The sequence below is a fragment of the Rhinatrema bivittatum genome, chromosome 10, assembly GCF_901001135.1.
Source record: "Rhinatrema bivittatum chromosome 10, aRhiBiv1.1, whole genome shotgun sequence".
Taxonomy (NCBI): domain Eukaryota; kingdom Metazoa; phylum Chordata; class Amphibia; order Gymnophiona; family Rhinatrematidae; genus Rhinatrema; species Rhinatrema bivittatum.
The window spans coordinates 107798332-107819910 of NC_042624.1; the positions used below are offsets into that span (position 1 = coordinate 107798332).

The window sequence follows — 21579 nt, forward strand, 5'->3', positions numbered from 1 at the left end:
TCCTGCTGCTGAAGCAGCTGAAAGGCAGAGGGTGCAGGAAACTGAGTGTGGCAGTGACTGTCTCTGTACTCAGCCACTAAGCACTCAGCCCAGGTATGTAAGAAAAAAAGAATTTACTGATCCAGAGACCAAGTGGAAGGATTTCCGGTGGGTATCGTCCTGTCTCCATGTTGGGCGTGCCATACCAACGTCATTCCTGCTCCTGTGGGGGTAGGGCAATTGGGCCTCCGAATGGGTTGAACATCCCCTGGTGGGCTAGACCCACTTTAGGAACTACACATGGATGGCCTCATCGGTGCCATCTTGCACATGTTTCTGTGAGTTCCATATGGACCTACGTTGGATGTCAGTATGCGCAGTGCATGTAACGTTAGCGCGAACTTACGTGCATAACATCGTAAGCACATAAAGACAAAGTTGAGCGCGCATGGACAAAGCTTATGCCTCGCCACACCCCATCTGGGCACTCCTATTTTGTGCACATATAATTTTTTAAGTACGAGCTGATTGGAACGCACAGTTACCACCGCCAGTGGCGCCAGCAACCAAGAAACCTAAGCACCTTGCTCTCTGCGCTGCTTGTCGCATTAGGGCTTCACAGCCAGACCTAAATTCCAACTGTGAGGAAGCCCAAGGAGAGTTGGTTTTGCTAAGGCCAACTCCTCCTGTTCAGAGGATTAGCCACAGCTTTAACTGGAAGTACCCCGGATGTGAGTATCCGCAGGATTGGGTGATCCGTGGAGAGGGAAATTCAGCAGCACCTACCCCCAGTACCTCCTAGGCTAGGCATGGTTCCGACTGCCTTCTTTTGGATGGAATTTTTCCAGGGCCTTCAAGCCTTCGTACAGGCGCAGTCTGCTACCTCGCTTGCCCCTGTCCAGACGGAACCTCAGCCGGTAAGCCCTCCCTTTCCCAGTACTATTGGCAGTCTTCGAGGCATGCCTAACCTCACCAAAGGTATCCCTGGCAGGCACCCGGATGACATGGAGGAGGATATAGATTCCTTGGAAGATGGGGAAATTCCTCCTGGTTTAGAAACGTATTGGACCATGTTACATTTTTTACATGGAGATGAATTGCCAGCCCTGATTTCCCAGACCTTGAAAATGCTGGGAGTTCCTGGGGCGGATTCTATAATGGAACCAAAGAAGAACCCCATTCTGATGACTCCAGAGACGTTACAGCTTCGAACCGTTCCATCCTTCTTGCCCAAGGTAGTCTCGGCGTTTCATTTGAATCAGTCTAGATATAAGCACAAGGACCTGGAAGAATACCGACTCCTCCGTCATTTGAATGTCAGTAGACTTTCTTTGCGGTATCTGGAAGTTTCAGAACCGGTCTGAAAGATGGACTACCTGTGTGTCCTTCACGGTGGAAGGAAGCAGGGCGAACCTGCTTTGCGGGTAACCATAACTCGCTGGATTAAGGAGGTGGTCACGGGAGCCTATGTGGAGGCAGGAAAGCCATTATTGTCTCATGGGTGGAAGCTAGACTGCTATATCCTGTCGATACCTGCCAAGCGGCGACTGTGTTCTCCTTGCACACCTTCTCCAAGTTCTATCACCTGGACATTCAGGCCCGGGAGGATGCAGCTTTTGTACATCCCATTGGTCCTGAGTCCATCTGGCTACACACTAGGAAATGGAGAAATTACTTACCAGATAATTTTGTTTTCCTTAGTGTAGACAGATAGACTCAGCATCCCACCCACGGCTGCCCAGAACTGTGCCAAGGATTCGCCCATGTAGTGAATATCGATTCCAAGAGATTACGGGTAAGCTGCCATCCAGTCCCTGGATAAGGGTGTCTATAATCTTACTGGGGTTCAATGTTTGTTTGGTTGAGTACAGTTACGGTTATCCATTTCTAATCAAGTTTTTTTCAATAGTATATCCACTGTGGCTTTTGAAGAGAATACGGAAGGGCTGAGGTCCCTACAGGGGTGTATCTAAGGTGATGTCAGTTTTGAAACCTGAGTCCGTCTCCATCTGCTGGCAGGGGAGCATAAACCCATTGGTCCTGAGTCCATCTGTCTACACTAAGGAAAACAAAATTATCAGGTAAGTAATTTCTCCAATACACAATATGCTCCCTCTCTTTCATACACACACATACGTGCTTGGTGAGAGACAGAGGGGGAGCATGTGTGTATGTTGGGGGAGGCAGCAGAATCTTGCCAGCATGAAGCCCAGAAGGGTGCTATGCCAAAACTGATACTGTTAGAGGAGAAAGCACTGCCGAGGGAGCGCTGTGCTAGACGTAAGTTGGGGGAGGGGGATGCATGACCGAAGGTTCGTCTAGGGTGCCAAATGCTCTTGCAGCCTGTGACGGATGGTGCCTGCTGACACTGGCTGTGAACATTTTCTCTTGCAGGTCCATCTCTGATAAAACAGTTACTCGATGATTTCCTTTTCCGAGCATCCAGGATTATACTCAGTAGCCATTCTCCAGCTGGCAGTGCTGCCTTCACTCAACATGACTTTCACCCAAAGTAGGAAAAGACCCCTATTTCTTATGTATATTTTTTTTCGGGGGGGGGGGGGGGGTGCAAACCAAAGGACTCTGTAGTTAGTACTCGGTCCTGCGGAGCTAAGTTTGATTCTTGTATCAAGCCTCCTCTCTAAGGTTAACCGGTGCTGCCAAGGCTTCTGAATGTGCACTCGGGTAGGACTAAGCAAAGAACTGATACGGTAATGCTGCCCAGTCCAAGCAGCACTGGGATGAGCTCTTTGGAGAACTTCCTGGGTCACAGTGTCATTGCAGCCCTTGGCCCGTATGTATGTAAGGATAAGTTGAATGCTAGTGCCCGAAACCTGGTTTTGAACAGAACCTTGGATGTGATAGGTTACTGAACGGTCGTCTCGCTGTTTGTGAATAGTCGCTGCGTCCTTCTCACAGCACTCTTGCAACCCTTCCAGCTAAATATTCTGTCCAGTTCTTTCACACCTCTTGTTTCTGAAAATAATAATGTCAGGAATCCTCAGGTTTTTCCCATCTGTGGTCCTAGCTCTCCTCCATCATGGAGTGAGAGTTCTGTGGCCATCAGATGAGGAGCGAGGTCTTAAAACATTGCGGACATGCAGGACAGAAGCACTGAGAAAAGAAATCAAATCTTAAAAACCTTCTGAGTTAAAAATGGAGAAAATTGTGTCCGGAGCAGTGGATCTCACCCAAGGTACAGAACCAGACCACCAAGACAGGGTGAGCCTGAACTATGGAAAGCAAGCATCCACCCCTGCCATGCAGTAACCTCAGGCAGGAGATCTTGGGCACCCTGTCAGCTGCCATGTTCTGACTTGGAGATGTAAAATGAAGACACACAGCATCACTGCTGCTACCAGGGGAGCCCACGTCTGCCATCACTAGCACAAGAGGAACGGGAGATGCAGCTGGCTGCAGGATTAAAGCAGAGACAGCAGACACTGCTGGGAACAGTGAAAGTGCTGTGCTTCCGGTCCACACAGCTGTCTCCTCATCCTCCTGTCTCTCTATCACATGAGCTTCCTGATTGGAAATGAAGCCAGCCCAGGGGTAGGAGGAAGAGGCAGCCATGTAGACAGGAAGTGCAGAACTTTTACTGTCCCCTGCAGTGCCTGCTTTCTCTGCTCTAGTCCTATGGCTGGTTGCTTTAACTGAGTCCTACTCCATGTTTCTGGTGGTTGCTGCATTGCCACTCTCCAGTTGCCATGGGAGAGAGAACAAGACTAGGGAAATGGAGAGTTGGAGATAGGAGTTAAAAGTTGGAGAGAGCAAACGGGGAGAGTGAGATCAAGAGAAATGTGAGTGTCTGATTAGTGCGAGGAGTTTAATCAGGAAAGGTGAAAGGTATGGGGGGGAGAGGTAGGGAGAAAGGGAAATGAAGGACTGATGTGGGGGAGTAAGTCAGAGAGAGGGAGGTGAAGGTCTGGCGGTGCAGGGAAAGTGAAGGATAGAAAGATGGCGAGCAAGAGAGAGGGAGCCTAAAAACTAGCAAAGACGTGGAGGGCTCATAGAGGTCGTTGGGGCAAGTAGATGAAGGGTGAGAAATGGGAGGAGTAGAGAGAGATGGAGAGAAATGAGAATAAAGAAAGATCTGAGAGATAGGTGAAGTGAGATGGATAAAGGAAGGAAAACCAGAAAACAAAAGTTAGAAGACAGAGGTGATGAAAGCAAAGAAGAAACCAAGGGGGGAGGGGGACCTTTACAATCAAGGTATAGGAAAAACAAAAGCAAGTACAGTATTTTCTATAAATTTAATTTTTGCAAACCGGGTGATACACAAGACGTGAAACTCCTGAAAGGGGTAGCGTAGTCATGAAAGGTTAAGAACCACTGGTCTAGCCGGTGACGAACCATGGTTTATGTGTGTCTTGGAGCCCTCATGGTTTAAATTAGTTTGTTTTTTTTAGTTTTGCATTAATTTAGATGAGGTTTATAATATCTCTGGCCCTGTTCTCCCAGCACTTCTGACCCTTGATTTGGATGGAGTATGGTACTGTGTCCCCGCTGGTACAGCATAGGACAAGCCATATTGGGAGCGCTCCACTCCATAATTTCCTTGTTCCCTGTACGTACCCGATCAGTCCAGACAGTGGGTTATGTCCCCCTTCCAGCAGATGAAGTCAGAGAAAACTTCGAAGGGTGCTCCCATATAACCTAGTGCGCCCTCTGTCATCCTTCAGTATTCTGCTGACTCCAGCAGATGCGAGTGGCTGAACTCTAGTTCCCCACTAAGACTTCTGAAAAGCTAAATTTAGTGCTCTTTTCTCTATTTCTTAGCTTCCTTCCTATCTTAAGATGGATCAAGGTTAACAGAGGATAGTAAAAAAAAAAAAAAAAAAAAAAAAAAGAGAGAGACAGGGAAAGTTCAGACCCTTGTCTAGGGCCCAGCAATCTAACTTGCAGGAAGAGCTGTTTTTCAGTCTCCATTGCTGTATTTGCTTTGTGGGGGTACGTTTTTGTACCTTTCTTACATGCAGTTTAGATTTGTAAGCCCCGGGGTGCAAGTTGGTGGTCCAACCTCTCCCCTTTTTCCTCTGAGCCGACTCGCTGCCCTGAGAAGTCGTTTTCCCTTGGGGCAGCCTCCACAGAGACGCGACATTCCTCTGTGTGGTGTAAATAGCAATTCAGGCAGATCGGGGAGAAGGAGTAGTGCTACAGAGGGGGTTTTTTCCTGCTCCTCGCAGCCACTCACCAGCGGCTCAGCTCACAGTCCCATGCCGCGGTCCTCGAGGTGCTGTGCATGCAGAGAGCCCGGTTCTCCCGTGAAGGGATCTGTGCAAATGCCTCCCTGGTGGAGAGGGTTCCTCGTGGCCGGCAGGATGAGCAGGTTCGATGGCGTGCCTCGATGCATGGAGGCCAGCCCCGATCCCGCCCAGCGGGGGAACGGCGGCCATCTTTGATTCTGAGCCGACTGCTTTAGAGCAGCCAGGGGACAATTCGGACACCGATCCTGACCCCTGTCAACCCCATGGACCCTTGTCCACCCGCAGGAGACCTCCGCTCGGTGCCTTCTTCTGGACCACCTCCATTTTCGGCGAATTTTGTGCTTTTAATGCCTACCTGGCCAGAATGGGACAGCAGCAAGATCTGAGCCGCCGCCTCCTAAGGTGAGCAGGATGGCTGATCCCAGGAGCCTCCGGGATGCCCTCAGGGAGGACCTGGGGTTCATCAAGGTGCCTCCAGGATCTGCATGGTCCATCTTCCTCCGGGGAGGCTTAGCTCCTCTTCCTCAAGGCCCTCTCCCGGACCCAGACCTGGATGAACTCTCTCTGATGGCTTAGATGGAAGGGGATGATCCCCGCTACTGCGTCTCTTCCAGAAGGATGAGTTGGATCCGCTCATTTCATATGTCGTGCAGGAATTGGATATTGAGGATCCACAAAGACCCTCCAGGGCCTTCTCCACCAGCTAAGAAGGGGGACCCCGTGCTCTCAGGTCTACGTCCACCGTCGAGGTCTTTTCCTTCCCATCCTATGCTACTGCAATTGCTGTCCCGGGAATGGGATTCCCCTGAAGCCTCCCTCAAGGTGGGTAGAGCTATGGATAAGCTATACTCACTCCCAGACGATTTTCTGGAGCTCCTCAAGGTTCCCAAAGTGGACGTGGCTGTATCTGCAGTGACGAAACAAACTACCATTCCAGTGACGGGAGGTGCTGCCCTACGGGATATGCAGGATAGAAAGCTCGAGGTCTATCTCAAAAGAATATTAGAGGTGTCTGCTCTGGGCTTCAGAGCGGAGATCTGTAGTTCCCTCACGCAACGGGCAGGACTCCGATTGGGTCAAACAGCTCCTCAGTACACAAGAGCTGTCTCCTGCCGAAGCGCAGCAGGCTGACCGCCTGAAAGCCATGATAGCATATGGGCAGATGCGCTATATGACTACTCCGAGTTCTGGCCAGGGCTAAGGTTTCAGCAGTCTCTGCCAGACGCCTCCTGTGGCTCCACAACTGGTCAGCAGATTCATCCTCCAAGACCCAGTTGGGCTTCCTACCCTTCAAAGGGAAATTACTCTTTGGAGATGATCTGGACCAGATTATCTAGTCACTCGGCGAGAATAAGGTCCACAAGCTGCCGGAGGATCAGCCGCGGGCTGCTAGGACCTTCGGTTCCACTAGAAGCCGTTTCCAGAGCCAAAGACGTTTCCGTCAACCAAGAACAGCTGCCTCTTATCCGCCCTCTTTGCGTTCCCAGTCCTGGTCTCATTCCTTTCATGGCCGAAGACCGGCCCTGGATATTCTTCACAATGAGGCTGTGCCGGCCCACTCCTCGATCCCCAGGATAGGAGGCCATCTCTCTCTCTTCCACGAGGAGTGGGTCAAGATTACCTTGGATCAGTGGGTCCTGGATATTCTAAAGCACGGTTACGCTTTAGATTTTGCTCGTCCTCTAAGAGACAGGATCCTCTTCTTTCCCTGCGGACCACCACAGAAACAACTCATAGTACGCCAGACACTCGACAGGCTCCTGGCCCTCTGAGCAATTCGCCCGGTTCCTCCTCCGGAAGTGGGAGCCAGCCATTACTCCGTCTACTTTGTAGTCCCCAAGAAAGAGGGCTCCTGCCATTCGATCCTGGATCTCAAGATGGTCAACAAAGCCCTCAGGGTCCCACACTTCAGGATGGAGACCTTACGCTCAGTGATAGCATTGGTACACAGCAGAGAATTTCTGGCCTCCTTGGATATGACGGAGGCTTATCTCCACATTCCCATCCTCAAGGCACATCAGTGCTTCCTTCGCTTCAAGATTCTAGGACAGCATTTTCAATTCCAAGCCCTGCCCTTTGGACTGGCGACAGCTCCCCGTACCTTCACCAAAGTGTAATGGTAGTAGTGGCAGCAGCCCTCAGGGGGGAGGGAATCCTAGTCCACCCCTATTTGGACGATTGGCTCATCCGGGCAAAGTCCCTGGTCCAGTGTCAACGAGCGATAGAATGTTGCATCTCCTTCAGTCCCTCGGATGGGTGGTCAATTTCTCAAAGAGCAACCTTACTCCATCTCAGTCCCTAGACTTCCTAGGAGCACACTTCAATACAGCTGTGGACAAGGTACTGCTGCATCCGGATTGGGCCCGGGCTCTCATCTCCCAGGTACAGCGATTCATTTTGCTCTCTTCCCACAGCCTGGGATTATCTTCAGGTTCTGGGCACTATGGTGTCCACTATCGATCTGGTACCTTGGGCTTTTGCACATATGCATCCTCTGCAGAGAGCCTTGCTCTCCCGCTGGAAACAGGTTTCTCGGGAGTTTCAGGCCATCCTCCCGCTGCCAGAGAGGACCAAGGACAGTCTGGCCTGGTGGCTCAATATGGATCATTTGTGAAAGGGAGTAACCTTGGCAGTCCCTCAGTGGGTGATTGTCACCACAGACGCCAGTCTCTCCGGTTGGGGAATGGTCTGTCAGACGAAATCGGCACAGGGGACGTAGACGGAGTTGCAAGCATCCTGGCTGATCAATCGCTTGGAGACCAGAGTGGTACACCTGGTGTTGAAGCACTTTCTCCCCCTAGTCCAGCGTCGGGCGGTTCGGATTCTGTCAGACAACGCAACAACAGTAGCGTATATCAATCGTCAAGGGGGAACAAAGAGTCGTCACGTTTCTCGGGAGATGGACAAGTTACTGGCCTGAGTGTAGGTCCGCCTTTCCCGCTGAGCGGCCTCTCACATTGCAGGAGTGGACAACGTTTAAGCCGACTTCTTGAGTCATCAACGCATAGATCCCGGAGAGTGGGAACTCTCCGAGGAAGCAGTGGCACTTCTATTCAGTCGGTGGGGGTCTCCCCACCTGGACCTGATGGCCACTCCACGGAACGCCAAAGCTCCGCGATTCTTCAGCCACAGAAGAGAGCACGGCGTGGAGGGAGTGGATGCCTTAGTCCTTCCTTGGCTGCAGCACATTCTCCTCTATGTGTTTCCACCATGGCCCCTGGTGGGAAAGGTAATCCGAAGAGTAGAGAGTCACCACGGTCCAGTAATTCTTGTGGCGCCAGAATGGCCACGTCGGCCGTGGTTTGCGGACTTGGTCAACCTCGCAGTGGACAGCCCTCTTCACCTGGGACATCTACCAAACTTACTGCGCCAGTGTCTGGCATTTTTTGACCAGACAGATCGCTTATGTCTTGCGGCCTGGCTTTTGAGAGGCGCCGGCTGAGAAGACGATAACCGGAGGCCGTGATCTTGACCCTCCTCAAGGCTAGGAAGACCTCCACGACCATTGCCTATATCCGAGTTTTAGAAGGTCTTCGAGACCTGGTATGGCTCCGTACCTGTCTCGTCACGGAGCGCCTCAGTGGCTCAGATACTGTCGTTCCTGCAACAGGGCAAGGAAAAGGGATTGGTCTACAATTCCCTGAGGGTACAAGTGGCTGCCCTCGGTTCCCTAATCCAGCACCGGGAGGGGAACCCCCCTTTCCTCTCACCCGGACATCATTCGATTTCTCAAGGGAGTGAAACACTTTAAGCCTCCAGTACAAGCTTTGTGTCCCTCATGGAGCCTCAACTTAGTTCTTCGAATTCTAGGTGGCTTACCTTTCGAACCGCTACCCTCAAGGATCTTACGCTCAAGACAGTCTTCCTGGTGGCTATTTGCTCTGCCCGCAGGATTTCGGAGCTTCAATCGCTATCGTGCAGGGAGTCCTATCTCCGTTTCATGGATTCAGGAGTTTCCTTGCGCATGGTGCCCTCTTTCCTGCCCAAGGTTGTTTCCGTGTTCCATATGAATCAGACGGTGGAACTCCCGTCTTTCTCAACTGAAGATTCCCGTGAGCTACGCAAGCTGGATGTTGGCTATCTGGAGGCCACAAATGACTTTCGCTTGTCGGATCATCTTTTTGTACTTTGGAGTGGCCCAAAGAAGGGGGCCAAGGCTTCGAAACCCACCATTGTTCGCTGGCTGAAAGAGGCCATCTCAGCATATATTGGTACCGGTCGACAGCCTCCGGTGGGCATCAAGGCCCATTCCCTCCGAGCTCACGCGGCTTCGTGGGTGGAGAGTCAATCCGTTTTGCCTCAGGAGGTATGCCGAGCAGCCACCTGGAAGTCTTTACATACCTTTGTTCGGCACTATCGTTTGAATCTACAGCCACTGGTTTTCGGCTCCTTTGGCAATCGGGTCATTCGAGCAGGGCTATCTGGGGCTCACCCTAAGTAGGAAAGCTTTGGTACATCCCACTGACTGTACTGATCCGGGTACATACAGGGAAAAGAAAATTATTCCTTACCTGCTAATTTTTGTTCCTGTAGTACCACGGATCAGTCCAGATGCCCACCCTAAGGATTTATGGGATTGGGATTGTCTCTCTGCTCAAATTGTTTTCCATATACCACGTGTTTAGTGGCTGTTTCATGGTTCATTTTGCAAGTTTAGTTGCATCTTAAAGTTTAGTACACACTGTACAGTTGTTCAAGTTGAAAGGGTTTTATACCTTGATCCATCCATCTTGTCTCTTCAGGCTTTGATGATATTATTACTGAAGGATGACAGAGGGTGCACTAGCTTATATGGGAGCACCCTTCGAAGTTTTCTCTGACTCCATCTGCTGGAAGGGGGACATAACCCACTGTCTGGACTGATCCGTGGTACTACAGGAACGAAAATTAGCAGGTAAGGAATAATTTTCTTTTCTGTTCCAGGTGTAGCACGGTGAATAGTCGCTTAGCAGCTTATGAAGTGTTGGTAATGCTGGCTGAAAGTTCCCCGTCCAATCTGCAACTTATCACGAAAGAGCTGCTTTCCATGCACCATCAGTCTGACCCTGCACTTACTAAGGAATTTGATGTAAGTAATATACATTGCAGTCTGTTAATTATTTTGTAGAATTTCTGAATCTGTTTATTGCCAGGCTCTATCCTCAAGCATCTGGGAAAAAAAAAAATCACTATTGCTCACTTGAATATATTAAATCCAAACTAATGCTGGATAATTTCTGATCACCACCTGGTCCAGAACACAGTTGTCCTTTTTCTGCTTAGTTCATGTTGAGGTGCTGTGTACATTATTTCTTCTTTTCTGCATGACAACAATTAAGTGTGAGCTATTTAATGCTTATCAGCCCACTGGATGCCACTTCAGCACCCTGTGCCTGAATCACTTTCATATTTTCAATGTTTAAATACCAGAGATTTTTCCAATGATGTCTTGCCAAGTTCTGTCCTAATAAAGTGGTTCCCTGTATGTACCCAGATCAGTCCAGACTCCTGGGTTTTGCCTCCCTTCCAGCAGATGGAAACTGAGGAAGTTTCACAGACACTGTCTATTAACCCGGTGTACCACCTGCAGCTCCTCCTCAGTATTTCTCTGTCTCCAGCAGATGGAGGAAGTGGAAAACCTGCAGTTCTGTACCTAGCAAAAGACAAAGAAAAGAAAAATTCCCTCCCAGGAGGTTGGCAGGTCCTGGTGGGACCATCCCTCCTGGTTTTAGAGGAGGACAAGCAGGAGTTGAGGACCCTTGAATGCTCGCTGAGTCACACTGGGGGTAACTGGTGGTCCAGTTCCCTCACCCTCAGGAGCCTGGAGAGAAGCCTCTGCCACCCTTCAGATAAGCCTTTCTGATAGCCTTGCTTTTTGTTCTGGTTTGTAAAGCTATTTAAAAAAAAATGCAAAGAAGCCAGCAACAATTGGATCTCGGAGAATGGGAGCTATCTGAGGAAGCAATGACTCTCATTTCTTACAGGTGGGGCATGCCTCATATGGATCTGAAGACAACCCAGAGGAATGCCAAGGCACCACGTTTCTTCAGTCGCAGAAGAGAGCATGGAGCAGAAGGGGTCAATACCCTAGTGCTTCCCTGGCCACGTAACATTCTAGTCTTAAGTGTTTCCTTCATGGCCTCTGGTAGGCAAGGTGGTAAGGAGATTAGAGGCCCACCCAGGAAGGGTGACTCTCATGGCTCCGGAGTGGCCACGAAGGCCTTGGTTTGCAGATCTGGTCAGTCTAGCAGTGGACAGTTCCTTGAGACTGGACCATCTACCAAATCTTCTGCGACAGGGGTCTATTTTTTCAGATCAAGTAGATTGCTTTTGTCTATCGGCTTGGCTTTTAAAAGGAGGCAATTAAGGAAGAAAGGATATCCAGAGGATGTTATTTCTACCCTGTTGCTAGCTCGCAAGGCCTCTACTTCCTTGGCGTATATCCGAGTTTGAAGAGTCTTCGAGTCTTGATGCTTGGAGCAGGGAGTTGATCCTCTGCAAGCTTTGATGGTGCAGATTCTGGCTTTCTTACAGAGAGGCCTAACGAAAGGTTTGTCCCTTTGTTCCCTGAGAGTGCAGATATCAGCCTTGGCCTGTTTGCGTGGCAAGATTCGTGGATCCACTCTGGCAGAGCATCTGGATGTGATGCGTTTCCTCCGAGGGGCAAAGCATTTGCACCCCCGTTCGTAAGGTGTGACCTTCTTGGAGCCTTAACTTGGTCCTCAAGTTGTTGTGTGATGCTCCGTTTGAGCCTCTTAACAGGGCCACCATAAAGGATCTGACTTTGAGACTTGGAGGCGATTTGTTCAGCCAGAAGGGTTTCTGAACTTCAAGCTCTGTCGTGCAAAGAACCGTTTTTGCGGATTTCAGTTCGGTGCAGACAGTTCCGTTTTTTGTTTGTTTTTTTTTTGCTGAAGGTGGTTTCAGCATTCCATTTAAGTCAGTAGAGCTTCCGGCCTTTCCAAATCTAGAAGTTGGTGTGCCTAATGCAAAAGAATTAAGACGTCTGGATGTCAAAAGGTCTTTGTTGCGGTATCTAGGGGTCATGAACAGTTTCAGATTGTCAGATCACCTTTTTGTTCTATGGAGTGTTTTGAAAAAGGGTCAGAAGGCATAAAAAGCCATGATTATGCGTCTGTTGAAGGAGGCTATTGGTTCCACTTACATCTGTTGTGGTCGTCCTGTCCCCAGGGGGGAGGGTGGGGGGGTTAAGGGCTCATTCTACCTGGGCAGAATATCAGCTACTGTTGTCGCAGTAGATTTGCAGGGCGGCTACTTAGAAGTCTTTACATACCTTTGCCAGATACACTACCATTTGGACGTCCAGGCCTCGAACGTTGGCAATTTCAGTGGAAGTGTACTTTGAGCGGGACTCTCGCAGTCCCACCCCAATTAGGGAAGCTTTGATACATTCCAGGAGGCTGAACTGATCTGGGTACGTACAGGGAAAGGAAAATTGGTTCTTACCTGCTAATTTTCATTCCTGTAGTATCGCAGATCAGTCCAGAGTCCCGCCTGTTGTTGGAGAGGAGTGTTTGGAGAGTCCTCTCGATCTGTTTATTATAATGAAGATTTCTGAAGAATGGCAAAGGTTTCTCATTGGTGTTTTTTCAGATATGGTTACAACTTTGGTTTCAGTTCTCGATTAGGAATTTCCTCTTTCCTCTGCTCGTTCCGGGTAATTTTATAGAGTAGATTTATTAAGAAGTTTTGTTAAAGATTTTATGCTTGGGTGTACTGAGTAATACTGAGGAACTGCACACCAGATTAAGAGGCGGTGTCTGCAAAACATTCTGTGTCCATCTGCTGAAAGGGAGGCAAAACCCAGGAGTCTGGACTGGCCTGTGGTACTACAGGAACAAAAATTAGCAGGTAAGAACCAAGTATCCTTTCTACATCACTTCATACCCTAGAGCAGAGCTTTCCAAACTGTGTGTCGGGACACGTTAGTGTGTCGCCTGCAGTGTGCAGGTGTGTCGCGCAAGCCCGGTCAACTCTGATGCGAGTTTGGGCTTTTTTTTTTCTAGAGATTCAGTTTTTTTTTTCAGTTTATGGGTTGCTTATTATTGGGTGATTTTTGCTGTCAATCGCGTTTTTTTGGGGGGCTTGGTGGGTGGAACAGCCCAGCCATCCTTGCATTGGCTGCTGCTGCCGATGAGGCCCTGGCCATGAGGAGTACTGACTGCAAGCAGCAGTGTCTGGTGATCATGGAAGGGAGTGAAGCACTTAACTGGCAACAATCAAAAAGACGAGGTACATGAGTGTGGGGGCCAGACATGTGCAGGGGGGAGAGAGATGAGTGAGTGGGGGGGCAAACGTGCTGGGGGGACAGACATGTGCTTGAGGGGGAGAGATATGAGTGTGTGGGGGCCAGACATGTGCTGGGGGGAGGAGAGAGATGAGTGTGTGGGGGACAGACATGTGCTGGGGGGAGGAGAGAGATGAGTGTGTGGGGGACAGACATGTGCTTGAGGGGGAGAGAGATGAGTGTGTGGGGGACAGACATGTGCTGGGGGGAGGAGAGAGATGAGTGTGTGGGGGACAGACATGTGCTGGGGGGAGGAGAGAGATGAGTGTGTGGGGGACAGACATGTGCTGGGGGGAGGAGAGAGATGAGTGTGTGGGGGACAGACATGTGCTGGGGGGAGGAGAGAGATGAGTGTGTGGGGGACAGACATGTGCTGGGGGGAGGAGAGAGATGAGTGTGTGGGGGCAGACAATTTGTTTTATTATTGTTTCTCATAAATTATAACAATAACATGAATCTTGGAATATATATTTTTAATATAAATTTAAGGTTTTCATGAGATAGGTTGTGTCGTGAAACATTTTATTTATGTATATATTTAAGGAAACATACATAAATTGTCGAAATATGTTTCGTTCGTTTAACCTTTAACCTCTGGTTTACTAGTAGACTGAATTACCGTGTCGTGAAATTATGTTTCTCTAAAAAGTGTGTCACCAACATGAAAAGTTTGGAAAGCTCTGCCCTAGAGTGTCAGGACTTTAGACGTGTTTATCTACCTCTGATGGAAAAAAGGATGAGCCATCCATGAGGGATTTTATCCTAAGCACCTTAGCTTTGTGCAGATGTTCAGCAGAACTTATCTTTCTGGCCTTCGTTACCACAGGTCAAAGGATGGCCATTACTTACAATAAAGCTTACATGCTTTGTCAGTAGTATGGGTAGGATTCCTTTGTTTGTCCTTCCCAATACTAATCTCTTCTTTTCTGTATTTAGATGGGTTTAATGGGTTGGGTATCTTCCAAGTACACAGAAAGTGACCTCTGTCACCTGGATCTTTGTTTTGCAGTATCTTCCCCCTGTAGACAGCCGCTCGAGTTCTGGGTTTGTGGGACTGAAGAATGGAGGCGCCACTTGTTACATGAACGCAGTCTTCCAGCAGTTGTACATGCAGCCGGGTCTCCCTGAGGTACCTTGTTTCATGAAAGTAATAGAGTGAGGCCTGGAAATAGTTCTGATTCATCCAATTCCTGATCTTTGATGATTATATGGGCAAACAACTTGGCAAACCGAGGGGGACAGAAATTCTGCTACGCTTAGGGGTAGATTTTCAAACCTGCGCTCGGACATAAATGTGCGCGCGCTACCCAGTGCGTACACATGTACGTCCGATTTTTTAACTTGCGCGCGCAAGTTATAAAATCGGGGGTCAACGCGCGCAAGGGGGGTGCACACTAGTGCACCTTGCGCACGCCGACACCTGCGGCCTTCCCCTGTTCCCTTCCCCCAACCCAACCTTCCCACCCCTTCCCCTAACCTTTCCCCCCTTCCCCTAATCTTCCCCCCCACCAGCCCTACCCTAACCCTCCCAAAATTATTGTCAAACCTTTTGCACCTGCCTTGGAGGCACGCGCAGGTTGCGCATGCTAGCAGCCTGCCGGCATGCAATCCCTCAATACAGCAGCAAATGGCCGCTGTGTCGGAGGCCTCTGGCCCCGCCCCCGGACTGCCGTGCCCACATGCCGCCCGTTTTTGCAAGCCCCAGGACTTGCACACTTCACCAGGCCTTTTGAAAATAGGCCCGGCATGTGTAACCTTTTGAAAATCTGCCCCTTAGTGCTACTTAGGATTTCACCCAGGATCGCGCTGCTGTGTATAAGATACGTGCAACGTGGCCATTTAAAAATTAAAAAAAAAAAAAAAAGTGTACATGGCCTATTTTGTAGAAGAGTGCAAAAATATAAGAGCTGAAACCTATTGGGATAATTTTAAATAGCCCATGGCGTTGCGAGCGTAAATGCGCTCTTTCTATTTATGTGCCATGTAGCTAATTTTCAAAGGGAAATTGCTCTAAAACCACCTGAATAGGTTTGCACCTGCTATTTTTGCAGACAAAATGCCGCTCTTACAGTTGAAAATGTGCATGTTCTGGTGCCATTTACTCCTCCTAACCCAGCTAGAAGAATGCACGCTGAGGGAAGCCTTTGGGTATCTCTTAGCCTCTGTGAGAGGAGAAACTTTCTGCTGGGGCGGCCTATCCTTTTGAAAATGTTAATATTTGTGACCAAAAACCAAAAAAGACAGTTTGGGAGTGGGCTAATAGAGGAAGTATTAGCGATGGGCAGATTGAAAGTAAAGTACAGGCAGAACAGTTACATGTCTCTGTTTTGTATTGTGCTTTAATAAGGTTGCGTTGCATTCATTTTATCTCGCTAGCAAAGCATTTGAGGATAGGCCAGGTATCAGGTTACCCTCTGTTTTCTCCAAGGTATTGCTTTCAATGGATGACGAGACGGACAATCCAGACGACAGTGTGTTCTATCAGGTTCAATCGCTCTTTGGCCATCTGATGGAGAGCAAGCTGCAGTACTACGTGCCTGAAAACTTCTGGAAGGTATTTCACTTTCGGTAGCACAGGACAGGGAGCCTTCAAATAGTAGAAAAGATGTAAAGCCAGAGTCCAGTAGTTCAACTGGTCCCGGAGGAATCTGCATGCTTTTATGGGACTGATTTGAGATGTCTTTGTTGATCCAGATTTTAAACATGCTGGGGACAGATATAAATAAAAGACATGGGGTGCGGCTGTTGTTGGTTTAAGTATTATGCTTATCTTCCCAAAGTGGTGGAGAGCTAGAGAGGAAGGCAGCCAGGCAGACTGGTTGGGCCAATCAGTCCTTATCTTATTGCTGTCATCTGGTATGTTACCGTGTTATCGGATGATGGCCCTGTTCATGAACTTTTTAAAGACCACGGGAGTTTCTTCCTCAGATGGAAAAGAGTAAAGTCAAATGTATGGAAGCATCATATTGTTAATTTCATGATGCTGATCAAGGCTTCCTTTAAATGGAAGCAGATTTACATTGAATACTGTGTAATAACATGGACTGTTCTGTTGATAGATCTTCAAGATGTGGAACAAGGAGCTTTACGTAAGAGAACAGCAGGATGCTTATGAATTCTTTACCAGTCTCATAGATCAAATGGATGAATATCTCAAGGTATAGTGTTGCATTAATTGGAACTGCTCACCCTAAGACAAGGGCAGCCACATGGCTTTGATTTGGGTATGTGTGTGTGTGTGTGTGTTTGTGAGCGAGTTCACACCTGGCCCTGGTCCCACTCATCTACCCCCAGTTCCACTTCCTGCTTGTCTAAAAATTAAGCCCTGGGTTTAAGTGTTAAAATTTATTATGCTCATTTACCCAAAGTAATAGAGAACCAGAGAGGGGAGACAGCTGGGCAGACTGGATTGGCCAATTGGTCTTTATCTGCCATTATTTAATTGGTGTTATAAACCTAACATGTAGTGTGTCTGTTTTTATTACAAATTTGTGTTCCGTTTCCTCTTAAATATAACAAGGCCCTGACTAATTAATAATCAACCCCTTCCTGTTTATGAGATTAACTAGCTGACACCCATGGAAATTTCCTGGAGGCCTCTATGAATTGCCCCCCCAGCACAGCTAACCCTCCAGTTCTGAGCCCCAGCACAGCATATTCAGCCCCATGATAGGCAGCCCTACCCCTCCCAACCCTAACACCAGCTGCAGCCCCAGCCACTCATGGAAGTTCCCTGGAGGTTTCTGTTTCTTGACCCCCACCCCCTCTCTAGCCCCAGCACAGCCTACACTCTTCCAGCCCCTTAGGCCAAGGCCCTCCCCTGTCCCCAGCCACAGCACAGGCACTGAGAGTGCACATATACAACCTCTAGGTAATCCTACTTGTGCTACTCCGTGCAAAAGGCTGGCTAGCCTCACTCTCACTGCTGGACTACTATCTGCATCTAAAGTTTGTTCAGTTGTTAGTGATTTAAAATTTCTAAGGGAGTAGGGATGTTCAAACTAATCTAAGTTACTTTTAGTTTATTTAAATGTATCCGTCAGTGATCCTGCAGAGACTACAATTAAGCTACTTATAACTACCCAGTGACACACCGTATTGACCCTTGTTTTGAACTAATTCCCTGTTTATTGATCAAATAAATATATTGCTGAAAATTTATTGGGAGTCGTGTTTTGGCGTATGCCTTCTGGTCCTCTGCAGATGGAAAGACAGGGTTGGTTCCCAAACCTGGCCTAGGGGGCCCCCAGCCAGTCAGTCTCTATCTCATGTCAAGTTTCCAGGAATCCCACAGCCTTGCAGCTTTAGCTATGGCAGGTTTCCTACGTCCAGCTGGGGTGGTACATGCTAGGATCGACCGTGGGTTTTCTCAACGTTCTGGTGTTCGGCATGGTATTAGGGTAAGGGTAGTGGGGTGGGGAGAGAGTGATAGATGGGAACCTACGCCCTCTTCCCTAATGCCATTTGAAGCTATGTGACAAAACAGCGAGCTGCTTTATCAAGTAATGGGTTGTACTGAGTTGAAGGATCTCCTGAGTTCCTGATTAACTAATTAGAGCCATGGAAAACAAACACCTTCTTTATCTTTAAATACTTATCACCCGCAAATCCAAAAGCTTGTCAGGTTTATCTCCTTTATGGACCTGACTGATAGCTCTTGAAGTATTTTGGAAATGAGGTTCTGATTTTTTTTTTTTTACTTATCCTAAAACTTTGCTACTTTTCTTTAGAACATAAGAAACCAAGGATTTAGCAGAGCTGAAAATAAAAAGCTATCTACTACAAATGATTTGATGTGCACTGACACTGTGGTAGCACTGAATTACCCCATTTCCATGTCTTATCCTCCAACAGAAAATGGCACGAGACCAGATATTTAAGAACACTTTCCAGGGCATCTACTCTGATCAGAAGATCTGTAAGGACTGTCCCCACAGGTCAGTGCTCAGCATAATATCGCTGAATGGACTGGAGACTGTTCATTTAGTGCTGTGTACTGGTACGATCTAGAAGGTATTTCGGTGCCGCTGATCCGCAGGAAGAGAACTTCCTGGTATCTCTGCTCAGATGGAAGGACTTTTTAAGACCTGAGATAAAACGGTCTTTCACGTGACTTGGGACTGTATCAGGAAATGCCTGACTCAGGGAGGTCCGCTCTGCATGTTTTTGTTTAAAAGCCCTCTGTGATCTGTGCCGTTTTCCAGAGTGCTGTAAGAACTGAAAATGTTTCTGCCAAGTTAGTTTTGAAGTTCTGTAAGTATCTCCCATACGATTCCCTTGATTTCCAGAGAACAGCAATGTAAGAGTCCGAAATTCCCTCACAGTCACCGCCGCCAATTGCTTCAGAGAGAACTTGTGATGTCACAGTTAATCTGGACCAATCAGAACCCATTCCATGGGAGGCAGTTCCTCAGATGGCTGCTCCCAGGGCTTCAGGGGCCCTCCAGAGTAGCAACTTTTAAGAATTAAAAACAGGACAATTTAGTAAAGTTGATAAAAAGAAATATCATTTTCCTAGGGGTTTAACACCTGCTGTTCCAGCCAGTCAGATTGCCCAGAGGGTAATTCCAGCATTCTGTTTGCCATAACTTTCTGGCTATCAGTAACATAAATCCTGTAATAGATGATGATATAAACTTACAAAGCACTTTAATTCAATTAAGATCCCAAAACATTTTACACCACTGCAGAAATTGCTATGTTGACCACCTTTTCAGTGGGCAGCAGGAAGTGCATGAGTGCTTCTGAAGGAGAGAGAGGAGAAGGCGCTGTTATTAGCTAAATACATATGAGCAAGCCGAGAGTAATGTGAGTTCCCTGTACGTACCAGGATCAGTCCAGGACACCTGGGTTGTGACTCCGCACCAGTAGATGGAGACAGACTAAAACTTGTGGGCGGAGCCATATATGCCCCTGTGCCAGTCACAGCCCCTCAGTCTTACTCTGTCTCCAGTAGATGGTGCAGGTCCGGTCACAGCCCTGCCTGCCCTGGTTTTGGTACTCCGTCAGGGTCGGTTCTTTTTTTATTCCTTTAGGCCAGTTAGGCTACGTTGTTTTCTGTTTGGGTAATTTTCCAAATTGTCCCTTAGGTCCCTTCGCCCTGCCTCCCAGGGGGGTTGTGAGGTTCTGAGGGGACCACCCCCCCCTGGTTGAGGCCGCTGCTAGGGTCGAGGACCCAGCTGGCCTAGTAGCAGCGTCAGGGGTGACACCGGGGAGCCCGGTTCACTCACCCCTGCTGGATTAGGGCTCCAGGACCGTGGACAGCGACAGGCTTTTTTGTTAAAAAAAAAAAAAAAAAAAAAAAAAAAGGTTTGGTTTTATTTTCTGCCGGCTCTCTCTTGCTTCGCGGCGCCGCTCGCAGGGGGGGGCGCCGCCGACGGGGGGAGGCCGTTCGACTTTTTTTCTTCAGTTTTCGTCGCTCCTGCTGCTCCGTCTTCGCGCCTCTTCGCCGGCATGCCTCGCGGCTCGGTCTGCCGGGCCTGTGGCTCGGCGCGCGCGCGTCTTTCGCGCGAAAGTCTCTGCGCGGCCTGCATCCCGGGCGGAGAGGGGTCGTCGGGGGCGCCTCGGGGGGCTCGTTCTCGGCCCGCGCGATCGCCTCCGCGCGGGGGGGGGGGCGCCGTAGAAAAGCCCCAAGAGCTTTTCCCGATCAGCGCGGGAGTGGCGGCCATTTTGGCCACGGGCCGCGAAATGGCGCGGGACTCGGCAGGGCCTTCGGCCTTGCCTCCCGCGCTTTCCCCGCAGCGAATCGCGGTCGGAAGGGGTCCCTCGGGGGACACAGGGTCCCCGGGGAGTCCCGATGATTTTTCATCGGATTCGGGCTCTCTTTCGGAGGACCTTGCGCTTTTGTTGCGCAAGGTCCTAAAATACAAAAAAAGCAAGCGCGGCCGGAGTGAGGCTCGCAGAGCTCCACCGCTGAAGAGGTCCCGGAAGCCTTCGGGGGTCGCGGAGGGACCCCACGGCACCTCGCGGGGGAAGCGGCCTCCACGTGGCGTCCCACAGGAGGCCGACACCGATTCCTCCCCCGAGGAGGACGCTGATTCCCCTGAAGAGACCCAGAAGGGGCCCGACGATGTAGGAGCGGACGGCTCCGCTACGTCCGGCGTAGCCAAAGGCTCACAGGCTGTGGAAGGAGACGATCCCAAAGTGGTCAGGCTCTTCCGTAGGGATGAATTGCCACCTCTAATTCCAGCTATTATCCAGGAACTGGGAATAAACCCCCCTCCGGCGGTGGTTCGTCAGGAAGCGAACATGGATCCGGTCCTGTTAGGCTTCACGGGTCCAGCAGTTGCTTTTCCGTTCCATTTTTCCTCAACAGACATCATGTTCCGGGAATGGGACACCCCGGAGTTAGGGTTGAAGGTCAGCAAGGCCATGGACAAACTTTACCCGCTTCCGGAGGATGCGCTGGACCTTCTCAAGTTTCCCAAGGTGGATTCGGCGGTTTCGGCGGTAACGAAAAGATCTACTATCCCGGTTACGGGTGCTACAGCCCTTCGGGACCTTCAGGACAGGAAGCTGGAAGTACAGCTCAAGAAGATTTTTGAGGTTTCAGCGCTAGGAATTCGGGCCGCCATGTGTACGAATTTCGCTTTGAGAGCGGGCTTACGCTGGGCTCAGGTCCTTCAAGCCAATGCGGACCTTTCGGCAGACGAGGCAGCGCAAGCGGATAAGTTGGAAGCGGTAATAGCATATGGCGCAGATGCACTCCACGATCTACTGCGCACTTCGTCTAGATCCATGGTGGCGTCGGTCTCGGCTCGCCGCCTCCTGTGGCTACGCAACTGGGCGGCGGATGGCTCTTCAAAGGCTCACCTCGGGGCGCTGCCATTCAAGGGTAAATTGCTGTTCGGCAAGGAATTAGATGACTTGATGGCTTCCCTGGGGGAAAATAGGGCTCTCAGGTTGCCCGAAGATAGATCCAGGTCGCGGCCTTCCTTTTCAGCCAGGTCCCGCTTTCGTGGGCCCAGGAGGGCGCGGCCTCAAAGGTCGTCCGGGCACTCGTTCAGGTCTTCCTCCTCCCGTACCCCACAGTGGCAGCAGCAGCAGCAGCAGTCCTTTCGTGGGAGGCGTTTTGGTAGACCAGGGGGTGCCCTGGCCATCACGGCG

General features: G+C 49.6%; 1 protein-coding gene across 2 annotated transcripts in view; it reads left to right on the plus strand.

Moving 5' to 3' along the window:
• USP24 (ubiquitin specific peptidase 24) overlaps positions 1-21579 on the plus strand; it is a 268241-nt gene that overhangs the window by 159503 nt on the left and 87159 nt on the right. For both annotated transcript variants that reach the window (XM_029618249.1, XM_029618250.1), the window contains exons 40-45: positions 2374-2491; positions 10110-10254; positions 14483-14602; positions 15902-16027; positions 16533-16631; positions 18328-18410. In XM_029618249.1, coding sequence (XP_029474109.1) covers positions 2374-2491; positions 10110-10254; positions 14483-14602; positions 15902-16027; positions 16533-16631; positions 18328-18410 — 691 coding nt within the window. The remainder of the gene's footprint in view (positions 1-2373; positions 2492-10109; positions 10255-14482; positions 14603-15901; positions 16028-16532; positions 16632-18327; positions 18411-21579) is intronic.